Source organism: Callorhinus ursinus, unplaced genomic scaffold (assembly GCF_003265705.2).
Source record: "Callorhinus ursinus isolate GAN/ISIS: 27379988/994484 unplaced genomic scaffold, GSC_fseal_2.0 scaffold9, whole genome shotgun sequence".
Taxonomy (NCBI): Eukaryota; Metazoa; Chordata; class Mammalia; order Carnivora; family Otariidae; genus Callorhinus; species Callorhinus ursinus.
The window spans coordinates 63837970-63856569 of NW_027397071.1; the positions used below are offsets into that span (position 1 = coordinate 63837970).

The following is an 18600-nucleotide window of genomic DNA, read 5'->3' on the forward strand; positions in this document are numbered from 1 at the left end:
CCTTATAAGAAGAGAAACCAGAAATCTTGCTTTCTCTCTCTGCCTCATGCGGACACAGGCAGAAGGTAGCCATCTTCAAGCCAGAACTAGAGCTCTCCCCAGAACCTGACTGCCCTGACACCTGGATTTCAGACTTCTAGCCTCCAGAACTGTTGTAAAAGCCCCCAAGTCTATATGGTATTTGTTATGGCAGCCCAGGGAGACTAATGCAGATATTATGTGATATAATTATGAAAAGCAGAAAATGGACAATGATATAATAATAGTAACTAATCTATAAACCTAACTCAGATTTTGCTGCTTGTCCTCATAATATCTTTATAGCAAAAGAAATTGCACATCATGCATGCTCTTCAGTTTAACATGTCTCTTTAGTTTTCTTTAAAATGGATCAGTTCCTTAATCTTTCTTTGTGTTTGACATTGATAATTTTGGAGAGTATAGGCCAGTTATTTGGTTGAATGTCCCTCAGTTTGGGCTTGTTTGATTTTCCCTCATGATTAAATTTAGATTATTCATTTCCCTCCAGAATACAACAGATGTGATGTGTTACTCTCAGTGCAACATGTCAGGAAACATGTGATACTGCTTTGTTACTGGTGATATTCCTTTGCTCATTAATTAAGATGGGGTCTGCTAGATTTCTCCATCATAAAGGTGCTATCTCTTCCCTTTGTGGTTAAGGGGGAGATATTTTGAGACTATTATATCCTGTCACCTCAACTTTGATCCCTTTAGCATACATTGATGATTCTTGCTTGAAAAAGTTTGTTACTGTAAAGTTTGCCAAATAGTGATTTTTAAAAATTCCGTTATTCTTTGTACATTTATTACTTGCCCTTCTACTATAAGGAGTTTTTTCATCTCATTTCTCTACTTTTAATGTCCCTATTCTTTTGACTGCCTTTTTTTTTCCTGTCTGGCAATTGGTGGTTATGTTTTGGAGTCTCATCAGCTATTGAAATACATATGGGAATTTCTTATGATAGAATCTCTTATTATGTTAGAGTGAATTTTCATTAGTGACTTTAATGGAAATTCTTAAACCTTTTCTTGCCAAATTATCCTACCTAAAAATTCTTAAGTTTTTATAGGATACCACTTCACCACCATTGACTATTTTAGTCATCATAATAATCACATGAGGATGAATTTAAGTGTATTTGATCAAGAAAAATGACAGAGGCCTAGACAGGTTAAGTGGCTTGTTGGAGAGTTCCAGAATAGCCCTGGTTGGTCTGGGGTCCAGCGTTTCTTGCCCCAACCCCTCCCACCACTCTCCTCCCACTTTCTCTATTTCCATTTAGATGTATTTTTTTTAAGATAAATTTTTCACGCACATTTTCTTTATCTGGAATTTCCATAGTATATCATTCTAACTGTAATTTGTGCAGTCCTTTTGAAGAGATCTGGCACGTCTTGTGCTGCAAGAATGTTTGTAAGCTTTATCCAGTCACTGGTGTTTTTGAAGAGGAAATTGAGGGCATCATCCTGGCCCCTTTTTTATTTGCTTAGAATATGAAAAGATGTTAGATTCTGTCTCCCCCTTGGAGGAAACTTCTCTTATTCCCTTTATTTTGAAGATTCTTTTATGAGTTTCATTTCTACCTAAGATTGTAATCTTTTATGAGATTCTGCTAATCTCTTTGTTTGGTGGTTATTGTTTGTAAAGTAAAATAAATTGGAAATTACATTCCAAAACCTAATATGTCATTACTTGAATAGAGAACAATAAATGGTAACATTTTACTATTCTGAGTAAAATAGCAAATAGTCATTGTATATATAGTTATTAGCAAAATATCTTGTTTGTATTTAAATGTGTGCCTCATCTCAGAGAGCAGTAGGCAGCTGAGCTGTGTCATTTTAGGAATTCCTTTTTGATTTCCTATTATTTATTAAACATTTTTAACTTTAGTGAGCTATAATTTATATATCATAAAATTCACCTATTTTGAGTGCACAACTGAAGTATTTTAAATAAATTTGCACAGTTATAAAATCTCTACAATCCATTCTTAGAATATTTTTATCATCCAAAAGAGTTTCCTCATACCCATTTGCAGTAAATCTGTATTCTCACCTTGAGTCCCTGGATTGTTTCCACTTTGGGCCATTATGAATGATGCTACTTTGAACATTTGCACTGAGGTCTTTGCATAGACACATGTTTTTATTTCTTTTGGATACCTAGGAATGGAATTGCCAGTTCATATGGTAAGTTTATATTTAACTTTTTAAAAAATTGCCAGCTGTTTTCCAACATGGCTCTACCATTTTACATTTCCACCAGCAGTGTATGATGGTCCAGTTTCTCTACATCTTCCACAGCACTTGTTATTGCCTTTATTTTAACCATTCTAGTGGATAGGCAGTCCTGTTTCACTGAAACTTTAATTTACATTTGACTAATGGCATTGAATGTTTTTTCATGTGCTTATTAGACATTAATTTATCTTTTTTCATGATCATCACTCTTCAGTCACTGATAAGTTTGCTGTTTGCTAAACTTCAGACAAGAAAAAAATAGTGAGGGGGAAAGTCTGAGACTTTTGCTGATGAGACGTCAGACAACAATAGAAATAAGAAAGATGAAAACATCAGAGGTCAGAGTAAACAGTTTCTGTTGAAGGTATCACAGGTGAGCAAGAGACAGAAAACACATGTTATATGTTTTTCCTTTTTAGAAGGTGTGATCCCCTAAGAGATATTAAACCCTGGTTTTATTTTATAAAACTGGTCATCTTAGCTTTGCTTCCAGTTATAGGGACTGGCATATAGCAAATGCATGGCTGTGTGCTTCATGAAGATTCACAGGAGAGCAGAGGTCAACCTTAGGATGTTATATGGGCCTTAGGATAACAATAGGGTAATTACTGATAAAGGACTCCAGGAGCATACTCTTTGGAGGTTCATTGGTACACACATTCATCAGCAGAGATGTTTTGCAATAGTAGTAGCACTCACTACCAGAATGGGGTTCAATTCCTTAAAATTACAAAAAAAAGGAAGATGATAGTACCCTTCAATTTAAGGTACTATCGAGGTTGCCAGAATAGGGATTGATTCATAGGGAACACATATTGACTATAATAATCAGAATGGGGCTCAAGAATTACTTTGATAGAAAGGATGAACTGATACAGGGATGCTAAGTTTTAGATTAAAGTTCCTTAAATCCTTCTTGGTTAAAGTCAGGATTGGTCCTTTAGGACTGAGTCATATTTGAGCCTATTGAGTGAGGGTCAGCTGTGGCGAGAGGAAGGATGCAAAGGCTCTAAGTTACCAGACTACTCCCAGCAGGAATGGTGACCTTTGTACAAAGTCGATCTTAGTTTCTATATTAGATGGTTGCTATGGAAATATTTTGATGACTGATTGCCACATTTATTTTTAACCCATACAGTTAGTCACTACTTGATATTTAACTAATTTGATTATATATCACATCCATTTTGTTAAATTCAGAATCTGATGTCATTTTTGAGACTAAAGGCACTTTCATTCTCTTGTGTGAACTAATCAAAGACCTTAGTTCCATTACTTTTGGCTATATAGGAAGTCAGCTTCCTGAAATGTAAAGTAGAAATAACCATTTGCCTTAGGTGTTCTATCAGTCCGCTCTGGCTACCATAACAAAATACCATAGGTGGGACTTAAACAGGAGACGTTTATTTTTCTCACAATTCTAGAGGCTGGGAAGTCCCAAATTGAGGTGCTAGCAAAGTAGGTTTCATTCTGAGACCTCTTCTCTTGATTTGTAGAAAGCTGCCATCTCACTGTATGCTCACATGACCTCCTTTTTTTGTGTACATGTGGAGAAGGAGATGGGGGGGAGCATGCGAGCACATGTGCACGTGCAAGCTCTCTGCTGTCTCTTCTTAGAAGGGTGCTCTTTCCATCGTGAGGGACCTACCTGCATGACCTCATCTAATCCTGGTTACTACCCAAAAGTCCCATCTCCACATACCATCACTTTGGGGGTTAGGACTTCAACATAGGAATTTTGGGAGGAGACAAACATTCAGTCCATAACACCTATTCTGTTTCATGCAGTTATTCGAGAACCAGGTAATGGCTAACCTTTATTGAATGTGTTTTCTGCTGGCCTTGATTCTAAATACTAATATTCATTGGTTACTTACAGTAATCAAGAATTTTAGATACTATTATTTATCTCCATTTTACAGATCAAAAAAAATGAGGTATAAAGAAGTAAAGTCAAAGGTGATCGAGATCACACACACACACACATGCACACGCACAATCTGAGTTAGCTCTAATTTTTCTTCATATTTTTCTTAAGTGTAACCCATCCATTAAGGGCCCGGTCAGCTTTCTCCTCCTTTAGGAAGTTTTCTCTGATTGTCTTCAACCTTGAGAGATTAATCTCTGATATGACTTTTTTAAATAGCATTAATTGCCTGTACCATTCTGACTTAGCCTCTTCTTTTATGCTGCTGTTACCCAACTTTGTATAACTTAACCGAAGTAAATTACAAGCATTTCCTGTGCGTGGGCCATGACTTTTATCTCCTTTATCTCCTGCTTTTAGCATATAGTGAGTAATTATTGGTAAGGGTGATGAAGTGCAAACATTGGGAACCTCAGTAACAGCTGGATTTCAAAATAAAAGAAAATTATAAATCTTATCTCTGTTAGGGTAGGTTTACAAATGGTTTGTGGAAAGCAGAAGACATATTGACATTTTAATATACTGGTACTTTTAATATTACATTAGCTGCCAGAAAGAATATATACCAAGTACAGAAATTATTACCTTAATTTTCAAAGTTAGCATGTGTGGAGAATTAGGTTCATTATGTCTGTATCATTCTTTTATTTCTGCTGCTGTGGCCATGCCATACATTATTAGACCTTATGGAAAAGGAGTTGAGCTGGGATTTATTTTTATTTTTAATTTTGAAAAGCACTTGAAGTAAGTTGAGTCTTACTGACTTAAATGGTGAAGTTGGCCTTATGTGAAAGACATTAATGTTTCAGCTATTCTCTGTAATGGTTCAGGACACTTGGAAAACAAACAAGATCTTGTGCCATAAAAGAAAGCTAATTAATTGACTGTTGACTATCCTAGGTCTCTATCTATATAATCATTTCTTTTTTTTTTTTTTTGGATAAGGTGATTTGGGAAAGTAAAATATAGAATGTTAGAATGCTTTTGACTAGAATGTGTAAGGAAGTAGAATTGCAAATTATGGTTCTGATTTGCTTGAATGTCAATATACAGAGATTATAATACTTAAATGTTGACTCCTTTAAGTAATGAGGAAAACCCAAAATCTGCATCTGCAGTATAGTGGTCCTTATCCCAGGAGAGAGAATAGTTTTATAATCTACTTTGTTACAGATACTATGCTAGGAACTTTCTTAAGCGGTATAATTTAATCATTACTATGACTCTCTGAGGCAAAGTAGGCATTGTCTTCACACTTTTAAATGTGCTATGGTGAGCGCTGTGAATTGGGTAAGACTGTTGAACCACAGACCTGTACCTCTGAAACAAATAATACATTATATGTTAAAAAAAAAAAAAGAAGAAGAAGATAGTAGGAAGGGAGAAATGAAAGGGGGGAAATCGGAGGGAGAGATGAACCATGAGAGACTATGGACTCTGAGAAACAAACTGAGGGGGTTTTAGAGGGGAGGGGTTTGGGGGGATGGGTTAGCCTGGTGATGGGTATTAAAGAGGGCACGTGCTGAGTGGAGCACTGGGTGTTATAGGCAAACAATGAATCATGGGATACTACATCAAAAACAAATAATGTATGGTGATTAACATAACAAAAAAAATTTTTTTAAATAAAAAATAAAATGAGGAATGAAGGGTGCCTGGGTGGCTCAGTCATTGGGCGTCTGCGTTCGGCTCAGGTCATGATCCCAGGGTCCTGGGATCGAGTCCCATGTCAGGCTCCCTGCTCGGCAGGAAGCCTGCTTCTCCCTCTCCCACTCCCCCTGTTTGTGGTTCCTGCTCTCGCCATCTCTCTCTATGTCAAATAAATAAATAAATATTTAAAAAAATGAGGACTGAAACACAGATTAATTATATAACTTGACCAAAGTAATATATTTGGTAAGTGGTGGAATCAGAAATTGCACCTAGGCTTGTTTGACTTAGAACTTGAGAGTAACGATGTTGACGACGAAGTTAGTAATAGTAGCTAACATTTATTTTATTGCTTACATGTAATATTTCATATACTATTTAAAACAATTATGAAAGAGGTACGTGAGACACAGGAGGAATCTGAGACTTAGAAAGGTTAAATGATGAGCCTAAGGTTATACAGGAGGTGCTGGTGACTGGACTGCAGTATGGATCTATTTGTCAACAAGGTCTGTACACCTCTGCTACCATAATCTAAAGCTGGTCCTCTTGCCTTTATACTCACTTGACTCTAATGTGGACTCCCAAGAATGGGAACACATGCAGTTTGGCAATACCTATCATATCTATATGTTCAAATTATATTTCATCAGAAATTACTTTATCTACTAAAGATTATCCATTTCATGTAGGCAGATTGGTTTAGCAACAAAAAATTATTCTGGTCTATATTCTGATATCTCCAGCTCTAATGAAAACATTATTTGTGAAATCACCTAACTATTGAAGAATGGATACAGATTTTAACTTGTTGTGTATCATCTTTACTTATAGGGCATTGTTGAGGGATTTTAAGATACTTTTGAAAACTGTATGAAATTATAATCATAGAAATCAAAGAAATTATAAACATAGAAACATAGAAATCATAGCAAAAACCAAAGATGAAACCAAATTTTCTTCTTTCTGATATGAAATATTTATAATTTAATTCTTTTGTACATCCTTTTTCAGATCATTCTCATCTTGGCTGCTACCGACCCAAGGATTATAAGGTATGTAAGTATAAATTACAGAATGAAATTGTTCTGGCTTTCACATAAAAGCATATGCACATTTCTTATACATATGATCAGAGATTATCACTATCATTTAGTCAAGAAAATGCACAAACAATATTGTCATATCATGGAATATCATTATTTTGGCTACAATGTCAATTGGTAGCATGGACTTTTCATTGAATGTCTTCATACAACAATTTGTGGCTTTTGATTATTCATTTAGATTAATTATTGAATGTGTGTATGTGTGTGTGAGAGACATAGAGAAACTGGTTGTTACTTTAGTAATACCTTGCACATTACTGTTTCTCAAATTCATTCATAGAGCATCCTTATAATTTTTACAATATCTGCACGCAATTTGTGCTATTTTCTTTAAATTCACCTTTTTATTCAACTCACTACTATAAATGAAAAATCAGTATCCCATGCTTTAAATGGATGATAGCTCTAAAGGATACAGTGAAAACAAAACAATGTTACAAAGTTCTGGCTAAATAATGGTTGTTTTCCAAAGGCTCTGAGGCATGTTCTCTATTTCTTAAAATGAGATAACCAACGATAGAGAGGTGTAGGAAACATACCAATAGCTAACTGAGGATTTCTGACTGAAAGAGAATTGAAAAGATAATACATTTTTTCTTGTAACTCAGTGTTATTTAGTATATGTCCATGTGCCATGTAAAATAATCCTGTGTATCATCTAAAATCACTTTGGGTACCGTATTAAATTATCTGCCATACCACTAGTAGTTTGTGTTCTCCATTTTGAGAAGCATCACCTCAGAGTTTGTCTTTTCTATTCCTAAGTGAAAGCTTTTTGATAAGGAGTATCATTGTATTTGAGAAAACAAAACAAAAACAAAAAATATTGCTGTCCTTATAATACCTTTGCTTATTTACTTGAAAACAATCTTTTGTGTCTACTGGCACTGAACAGCATAATTTAAGTACTTTGCCATGCTTTGAGCATGATAAAAGAAATATGGAACAGTTAAGGTAATGAATCAAGGCATTGTATGACTAAGGGCTCAAATCTAATGGTATCAGAATCATCTAGGTGGAACTTTATAAAAATTCATTCCAGGTACTAAATTGAATTGTTGAGAATGGAGGCTGGAAATTTTTACATTTTTAACACCTTTCCCAGTGATTCTGGTGCAGCTGTCTTGCCATCTAGTGTTTGAGGACTGGCATTTGAGAACCGCTAGTATTGGCTATGAGTACAGCAACTGTATTGGTGGAACCGTCCCTCGTACAGTGAGTGTATATGGTTGCACCCTTGTTTAAGGCTGCTGCTAGAGGAGTGTGTGTTTGGCATAATTCACCTGGTGCAGACCTGTCCTGTTATGTGGACTGTATTTCAAACACACACACACACACACACACACACGTACAAGCACACTGATGTGTCTAATATATATGTGTGTGCACACACATAGGTCAAAAAGCACAATATTCCTTACCTTGCAGGGAAGCCACCCTAGTTGGTCTACCTAAGGGATAAGCCTGTCTTTGTACCTTTCCTTCAAATTATGCTTCACAATTTATAATCATATATTTATTTTCATCTTTATTTGCATCTTTGTTTAAAATCTGCTTGTTTTACTAATCTCTAAGTTCCAGGATGGTAGGGACCTTATTGATCTTGCTTATTGATAGTACCTAGCATGTTATCTGATATATGGTGTGGATTCCTAATATATGTGTATTGTGTGAGCGAATTTTTTTTTAAGATTTATTTAAGAGAGAGAGAGAGAACAGCGGGAGGGGCAGAGGGAGAGGGAGAGAGAATCTCAAACAGACTGCACTGAGTGTGGAGCCCAACTCCATCACAACGTGAGCCGAAACCAAGAGTTGGACGCTTAACCAACTGGGCCACCCAGGCACCCTGTGTGAGTGGATTATTAAGAGAAAACAAGTAAACCAAATATATAAAAATACAGAATGGAGAGACAGGGATAAAGTTTACAGGACACTAATCTTTATCCTAAAGCGACTATAATCTAGCTTTATGTTGGCTGGTCCATTTAAAGATAGGTGTATATATTTACAATCCTCTTTTCCACATGAATTCTTTTTGAAAGAACTGAACTTCTACCCATCTTTATTTCTCTCCCACTCTCATCTCTGGATTCTTCGCTTTTAGGGTTAGAGTAGAAGTTGATCATTCATACTATCCTTGTAAGGCAGTGGGTGGTAAGTAAACTCACAGGATTATTTTTATATTCAAGGGGTAGATTTTCATTGAAATGCATATATAGCATTGAACACTGCTATATTCTCTATGGAAAGAATAAAGAATCTTCTTATAGGCACATAGTAGCTGGTTAATATTCAGGCAGTAGAACACTAGGATTTCTACAAGGAAAAAAGTCATAAAGGTGGGAGTGCTTGCAAAAAAATTTCTGGAAAAGTGGAACTTTGCCTGAATTCTGTTGAGAAATATATTTTGCATAGGCAATATAAAAAAGTCTTGGGATTTGGAATAAGTACAGTGTCCTGGGGAATAGAGAAACTACTAGCTTCATTTGAATGGAGGGTGCGTACTGAGGGATAATGGCTTTTTAACATCCTTACTTTTCTATTTTTCCTGCTTCTCCTTATCTATCATATCTACTGCCTCCCTTTTTAAGATTTGTAGTTGTTTGATCATTATCTATTCTTTGGCCAAACTCAACTCTCTTTACCCTGGATGCCTGATAACCGGCTCTTCTCATAAATGCTTGTATTCTTTTCACTGCTTCTTTTCTGTTTTACCATTACTCCCCCGAATCATTGGCTTCTTCTCTCCAATGTATGGTAGTTCCATATGCCTGTGTCATAGGCATTCATTTAGCACATGGGTTCTCAGTGGAGATTGTACCACTGTCAAGGTGGCATTTTAGACATTAACAGGTACCATTATTGCAGTCATTTAGGGGAAGTACTCTTGATGTTTAATGATCAGGGATGCTAGGTATTCTGTAATAGTGGGACAATGCCAAACAGTGAGGAATTCTTATGTCCTGTGTGGCTTTCAGCTGTCTCACCAACCATAATGGAGGTGAAAAACATGTTCATAATTATGAGAACAAATCTAGCTCTACATAAAACACAGAGTACCTTTACATTGTTTTGAAATACATCATATATTATAGGAATACAAGTATATTATAAAGCTTATACTTTACTTTGTTAAAAATATACGGTGTAGTATTACACTGTGATGAAGTATATGGCAGCTCATTTATTTTCCTGGTTTTCTTGTATGGAATGACTTATGATCTTCTTACATTTTAAAACTCCAAACTTATTTATGTAAGTGAGTGCAAGCATCCATAATGTTTTCTAGAGTAGTCATACTTGAGCATTTATGTATTGAAGTGCATATTTTAGGTCATGTCCCATTAATTTCTCTTTTTACTACAGTTAAGACAATTCGCTGATTTTTAATACATTTCATTTCAAGATATAAAAGAAGGCAATACAAAATATTTGTTTTTAAATGAGGGCTTAGTTTGGGCTACCATAATAAATACCCATAGACTGGATGACTTAAGAGAAATTTATTTTCTCACAGTTCTGGAGGCTGGGAAGTACAAGATCGGGGTGCCAGCCGGTTTGGTACCTGGTGAGAGCTCTCTACCGAGTTTGCAGACGGCTGCCTTTTCACCTGTCCTCACATGGCAGAGACGGAGGGTGCGCGAGAATGCAAACTCCGGTGTCAAAGAACAGTAATCCTTTCAGATTAGGTCCTCACCTATATGACCTCATTTAACCTTAATTCCTTACTCCAAATGTAGTCAAGTGGGAGTTAGGGCTTCAACATCTGAATTTTAGGGAGATACAATTCAGTCCATTGCAGGGGCTTTGGGAGTGAAGGTTGAAAAATCAATGATGCCATGTGTAATTAGTGTATGAATAAATTAATGGACATACATCTAGTAACAGCAGAGTATTTCTGGAAAGATTTATAGAACCCATTTTACCTGGGCCTTTATAAATATATCCTTTCTAGCTTCAATTTGACCTTCAGTGCTGCTTGATCATTTTGTTCTCTTGTTGATTCTGTAACACACAGTCCAACCTAAGTTCTACTTCTCCTTCTCATTTTCTATATATGATGTCATATTCCACTTCGTCAGAGAAAATGTTAGTCATTTGTGGATGGAATTATCCTCAGTTATCTTTATCTCTACTTCAATCTTTCTGTTAATCTCCACTTTTTCCTTCTACTCTGCCTTCTTAATAATGTTAACACCTTGGCATTTATTTATTTATTGGCTCCATCTCTTTTGACCATAAACATAATAATAAAATCAACTTAAATTTGTATAATGGGTTATAATTTTAAAGCTTTTCATATTGATTATATCACTGGATTATATGCAGCTTCATAATTGAACAAGAATTTTTATCCCCATCTTAAATGACAGAAAACAAATTCTGCAAAGCTCCTGAAAAAGAACATAGCTCTCAGTCTGTATCATTATATATTACCCTCTCTTTCTCCTTCCTTTTACTGCTAGACATTCAAATGAACATTGCTTCCACTTCTTTATGCATTACTTCTAAACTATTTGGGGGAAACGAATCTTATGAGAACTCTCAAACCCGGAGAGTCCTTATATTTCTTTAAAAGAGATAGGAAATTACCTTAGTGGAAGTGGAGAAGCAGACCTGGCTTTAGGCAAAATTGGGAAATACACGTGGAATATATGGTTGATTTCTGGTAGCCTTACATCACTTTTAGCATTGTCGCATGCCTAAGTATTGCCTTATTACACTGGGTGCCTCTCGGACTTACCGGAATACGGATTTAATGTGTCTTCCTAAACTCCTGAAATTAAGTGTAGTGTTTTGTTCATTTTATCCTCTCTTGCTAGCAAGGCATATAGTATCTGGTGGACACTTATGTAATGTTTGAATTTATGGATAAATATCACTTCAAGGTCAGAGTTTTCTGCTTAGATTTTTTTTATTCCCTGAAATTTAGTTGTTCCTTCTGCTCCTGAACTTACACACTCTGTTCCCATTATGCCATCACTATCCTTCTCCAGGTCATGTCTGTATTTCTACTTCTGGATTTTAACTCATTCAGTGTAATGCTAGATATTCTGAAACTTTACTATTTCAATGTCTTAACACAGTTTATTTGTCATTAACAGCCCAGTGCATCTGTTTCTTAAAAGCCTGGCAGTGACCTAAGTCACTTCTGATATTCCATTGACAAGAACTGGTCACATGACCATATCTAGAAGCGTAATAGGAGAGTGGCTAGCAAGTAGAGATCCTGGTTAGGCCACTGATTCCCATTAATCTTATACTACATAAGAGGGAACACAAATTTTGGGGGACAGCTAAGCATATCTGACACAGTCTGTCCCTCTGGCCACCAAATATCTCTGCATACCTTTCTTCCCTCACATAGAACATACTCATGTCCTCCTCAAGAAGACCACTCAAAGTTCCATGCAGCCACTTGAGTCTAGCTTGAAGGCCAGGATTTTGGGTGATGGATGGCCAGTCCATCATATCTACATGGGGCTCCTTATGACCCAGTGACCTGTGAATTGACGTTCTCTCTCCCCTTTCTCACATTCCCACCTTACCTGAACCCCATATCTAATATACTCTGTTAGAGCAGGAACAGGGTAGCTGGGAAAATGGAAGAACTTGGAAAAGGAAGAACTAGAAGGTAAAGAGCAATTATCAGTCTGCAGCAATGCTGAATCCTGCCTGGCCTGCCGCCCTGGTAGCAGAGGAATTTCTCTGCATAGACATTGGTGAAATTATGCTGCTTACAACAGTAACTGTATGATTTAAAATTATAGTGTGAATACATGGAAGCAGCTTGAATCTAACTTGGAGGGGGTGCAGACCTAAAGTGAAGCGAACACACGAGTCTGGTAATGTTGGCCAGTGGGTTGCTTGTATACCTTGTGTCTCCGGCTCCTTGTTGTCTCAAATGGGAGAACTGACAAATCTGTAATTCTAGGAAGATGGAACATTTGGAAGCAAGTTCTCCTAAAGTGTGTTTTCCCATGGAGAAAACAAGAAAAAAAACCTGAAGAAGTTTTCATGATATTTTGACAAGTGACACAGGGCAGAGTTTTTACTCTAAGGATTGTGGTGTGATAAGAATATCAGAGTCTATTCACCCATGGGTCTGACTGGAGGATGGATTTAGTAGCTTAACGTTTGTTCATTTTCCTATGACCTTCCTCTTACAGGCTCACAACAAAACAAAGATAGAGACTCAATAACAAAGATAGAGACATAATTAGTATTGTTAATGAAAAGACAGACTTCCACTGGGGATATGAGTTTTCAGACCTGATCACATAATGAAAAGATTACTAAAGGGTTCTGCATTCCTAGAAGATGAGGTAGGCATTTGGGAAGTTCAGCAAAAGGAAGTCAGACCCCAGACCCAACACCGAGATTCACTCACCTCACTATGTAGTCAGAGAAACTCTCAGGAGGGAAGCTCAAGAAGTCTCAGAAAAATGCAGTTTCTATATTGAAGTTCATTGCTGTGGCAGCAAGAGCGCGTCTAGTAATATCTTATTGGACTTCTAGGATTCTCTACTGCCTACTCACCCAAAGACCACCACAATAACTAAAGAGTCTGTTGATATCAAGCAAAGCTGGATGTATGACATAATGCAGTAAGGGAGAGCCACCACCTCGAAAGTCAGAGTAGTGTCTCTGAAAGGGAAGGTTAAGGGCAGATACTTACAGGGTTTTGGGGTCTGAGCTCCAGTGTTTTAAGGTAGGGCTTTTACTGAGGGAATCTAATGGACAAAATTTGTGATATAAAAGTTTAGGATTAATGGACACAAAGATTGGGGTCTTTTTTTTTAATAATTTTTTATTGTTATGTTAATCACCATACATTACATTATTAGTTTTGGATGTAGTGTTCCATGATTCATTGTTTGTGTATAACACCCAGTGCTCCACGCAGAATGTGCCCTCTTTAATACCCACCACCAGGCTGACCCATCCCGCCCACCCCCCTCCCCTCTGAAACCTTAGTTTGTTTTTCAGAGTCCATCATCTCTCATGGTTCGTCTCCCCCTCCAACTTACTCCCCTTCATTCTTCCCCTCCTGCTATCTTCTTTTTTTTTTTTCTTAACATATATTGCATTATTTGTTTCAGAAGTACAGATCCGTGATTCATCAGTCTTGTACAATTCACAGTGCTCACCATAGCACATACCCTCCCCAATGTCTATCACCCAGCCACCCAATCCCTCCCACCCCCCACCACTCCAGCAACCCTCAGTTTGTTTCCTGAGGTCATATGATACATGTCTTTCTCTGATTGACTTATTTCACTCAGCATAACACCCTCCAGTTCCATCCATGTCGTTGCAAATGGCAAGATCTCATTCCTTTTGATGGCTGCATAATATTCCATTGTGTATATATACCACATCTTCTTTATCCATTCATCTGTCGATGGACACAAAGATTGGGGTCTTAAAGCAAGTCTTGATAAGTAAACAGTTTATTTGATAAGGAAGGATTTGTCCAATTAAGTGATCTGTTGTTCTGAGAAGGGAATTGTTTGCCTAGATTAAGAATCTATTATTGTTTCAAGAAGGGAGCTGATTGATGATTAGCAGACTGCTGTTCAGGTAAATGATTTATGGGAATGTCCTGAAGCAAATGATGGTTATTTACTGGTTTGTAGCATTATTTTCTTGGGCAAGAATTTCCTTGAACCCATGATAAAGTCATGTTCAGGTAGGTGGGCCTCATTTCTTTGATCTGATAGTTAAGCCATTTTTGAATGCAGGTGGTCTCAGTTTTCATGTGTCTCAGTAAAGTTATATATGCTTTTCCATCAATGTGTTGCACATTGTTTGTTAGATCTATTCCTAGAAACCTTATAGTTTGGTTCCTACTGTAAAGAGTCTTATGTAAAATTACCTTTTTATGTGTTTTACTGACATAGGTTTGAAGTTGATTTTTGTATAACATTCTTATCATAGATATTCTTGAATTTTTTAATAGAAGAAACTGTATCATCTGCAAATAATGAATTTTATTTCTGCCATTCAAATTATTTCTTTGTCTTAACTGACTAGAAGCTTCCATACACATGTTGAGTAAGAGTGAGGATAGTGAACATGGCAGAGACGTTTATTGCTTATTTGCTATTCAGGCCCTCTTCCATCCTTTCAAGCCCTCTTGCAGTTATGTAGGGCCTGCTCTATCTGGATGATGATGGAAAATTGTGTGTATTCCTTCCAGGGTGAAGCGTAGATGAACTGATAGGAACTCTCTCTCATTGCAGTGACAAGGAGGCCTCATGTTCCAAAATATACAGCCATAAGTTGTTCAGTGTGCCTCATCAAAACAATCCTTGGACAGTCTTGTGAAGTATAATTTCTCTTGCTAACCTCTATTACTATAAAGCACAGGGGAAAATGAACCTCTGTTATGTTAAGCCACCAATTTTTGAACTTAATTTGCTACTGCAGCATAGTCTAATACAGTGCCTTCTTGTCTTGATCCTGTCTTTGATAGGATCGTGTCTAAGGTTTCACTCCTGTGAATGTTATTTGCAGTAGATTTTTGTAAAATATCCTTTAACAAGTTAACAAAGTTCCTTTTGAAATTCCCTGTTTGCAAGGAATATTTTTTTAATTATGAATGGATGTTGAATACTATCAAACGCCTTTTTTTCGGCATCTATTGGGTTGATTAATAGATTTTCTAATGCTAGCCTATCCTTGTATACTTTGAATAAACCCAATTTGGTCATGTTATATTCTTTTTCTTTAATGTTACTAAATGTAATTTTTTAATATCTTATTTAACATTTTTTATTTTTTAATATCTTATTTAACATTTTTTCCATAGATGGTTTCTAGTGAGGGTGGTCTGTAATTACCCTTCTACTATCCATGAGTGGTTTGGTGGCATTATTATGATCACATCATAAAATTAACTGGAGATGTCTTTCTTCTTTGAGAACAGTTTGTCAGTTTGTTCCTGAGCACTATATTTTGGGTTGTTAGTAAATCAGATTGTGAGACCATCTTCTGTAGACTTTCCTTTTAGGCATCCTGAGGGGCTTGGACTCTGAGAGTTTTCCACTTGGGAGATCTGCCATAGGTCTCTCATATGTCACTGGCCTGACACCCCCTTACTTAGGAGCTGTTCTACTTTGCTTCAGTTTCCTCTGCTATGAGGTGCAGAGAATAAAAATATCTACCCCATAAGATTGTTGTGGGAATGAAACAAGTTATTTATATAAATGCATAGAACAGTGGTCTAAGAAGGGACACTCCCCACATATACATACACACAAGGATTGATCTATTTAAGGAATTACTTATCACTTTCATTGTATTATTTTGGAATTTCTTTCCAATTCTCCAGTGTAAAGAAAGTACATCTTTCTAAAACCAAACCAGGTAGTTGAGTGTATGGATTTTTAAACTAGATAAGATAGGAACTGATGACTCATTTGAAATAGGATTCACTAAGGAATATTCTTGGCAAAACTGAGAAACTCCTCTTAGTTACCAATATCTGCTTCTCTCTCTCTTTTTTTTTAAGACTTATTTATTTGAGAGAGAGCACAAGCGGGGAGGGGAGCAGAGGGAGGAGAGAATCCCAAGCAGGCTCCCCACTGAGCATGGAGCCCGATGTGGGGCTTGATCTCATGACCCTGAGATCACGACCTGAAACCAAAAGTTGGAGCTTAACTGACTGTGCCACCAGGTGTCCCTGCTTCTCTCTTTTTTGAATGAGAACTTTACTTTCTTATCATCCTCAAAGCAGTACCTATACTGCACTTTTTCCCTGCACTCCTTATTCTCAACTATTTCCCAGCTAATTTTAGCCATTAGAATTATTTGTATTTATTTCTTAAATTTTATGCCCCACAACAAAGGAGAAGTTTTAGAGCATGGTGTCGAGTATCAGGCACTAAGTAAGCTACTTGTCAGACAAGTGAATTTCCTGTTTCCCATTATACTTAGTAGTTAATTCTTCCTTCCATTAATTGGATCTTGAAGTTCCTGTAAATATAAAATGTTATGGCCATTAATGTGATTTAATTTATCAGATTATCATGTAAACAACTTTTCAGGACTCTTATTTCATGAGTATAGTATAACCAAACCATTATATATCACAAATTTGAAAAGTATGTCATTTGCATAATTACATTTATGAAATTACAATTAATTTTATGTATGAAACTTTTCTACTTAAAACAGTTTTAGATTGGTTTAAAAATACTAAATTTTTTATCTTGATACATTTTAACATTTGCAATCTTGGAATTGTTACATATTTGAGGTCTTAGGGCATTTAAAGAACTATTTCCATAAATGTAAAAAAAAAGCCTTTATGCTGAAATACAAAGATTGCTGTAAACAGAGGACATAAATATTATTCTCTCTCATAAGCTATGCCCTCTTCTTTGTGTTTTCACTGATTTTACCACATTTTTGTGGCAAACCTGGAAGATTATTTGCCCAGTTTATAGATAAGGAAACTAAAGCTTGGAGAGGAGATGACCTGGTCAGGCAGGGATTTGAACCCTGGTCTTTGGATTGTAAGCCAGTGTCCTTGAAGAATCATCCAAGAAAGGAACTCTTCAGTAATGAGCCAAAGACATTAATATTCCATTTGATTTCTGAAGTGAGTAAGTAACCTATGAAAAACTCATAAGAGCTGTGGGAATGTTTCTTAAGCTAAGGCTTGAGACTGAAAGTTTGAAATGGATTCTTATCAAAGACTCACCCCCTCATTATATCTTTCAGTCCTCCATGTAGATGTAAAACATTACAAAACAAATATTTACTCTAATTCCATGGAAAGACTACATCCTAGCTGTGATCCCATTGCACAGTTACTTATTATATATCTATTTAATTATAATTTCCTTCCTCTTTATTTTATCAGTACTTGTTTTTTCATGTCTGCCATCATGGATTGTAACTTCTTTGAGGTCTTATCTGTGATTGCTGTCTCCTACCTTGTTCAGTACTTTATACATAAAATATGCTTTAATAAATGTTGAATAGTATTGGGTTATAGCATTTAAAGTTCTCTATAATGTGCCCCTTTCCACCTCTAAGAAATTCCCTCCTATCGCTCTCCTATAGAGATAGCCAAGTTATCATACTCAGTGTGCATCTTTCCTTTCTCCTTTTCCCCCATTCTTAATGCCATTTCTCTCTTTACTTAATGGCCTTGATTCCAGTCCCACCTCCTCCGTGAGACTTCCACCGTTCAGACCAAAATCGTTGAATATCCTTCTGCATTATTGTCATTAGGATATATTCCCCTCTCTGATTCTTTCTTGAACTCAACTCCAGATTATCATTCCTATCACTCCATCAGTGCTACTCTTGTTGTTACCGATGACCTTCCAATTGCTAAAATACAAAGGTCCATTCACAATCTTTTCTAGTTTGATTTATTAGCAGTATTTAACGTAGTTACTGCCCTTACTTGAAATGCTTTTTTCAATTGACAACACATTCTTCTGTTTCTTCCCCTTCTTCCCTGGTCACTCCTTAGTCTCATGTTTCCTTCTCATCTTCTGAGCCTCTCAGTGTATTCCCAGGGCTCTGTCTTCAGATGTTTTCTTCTATTTATGCTCTCTTCCTTGATGATATCATCCAGTGCCCTGTCTTTAAATACCATTTGTATCTTTATCCTGGACTCTTCTC

At 36.4% G+C, this 18600-nt stretch overlaps 1 protein-coding gene across 3 annotated transcripts in view; it reads left to right on the forward strand.

The window, feature by feature from the left end:
* The window catches only part of SPATA6 (spermatogenesis associated 6), a 140573-nt gene that overhangs the window by 75884 nt on the left and 46089 nt on the right, over positions 1–18600 (forward strand). For all 3 annotated transcript variants that reach the window (XR_003208159.2, XM_025871564.2, XM_025871565.2), the window contains exon 9: positions 6860–6900. Coding sequence is in view for 2 of the 3 variants with exons in the window: in XM_025871564.2 (XP_025727349.1) it covers positions 6860–6900 (41 nt within the window). In the remaining variant the exon portion in view is untranslated. The remainder of the gene's footprint in view (positions 1–6859; positions 6901–18600) is intronic.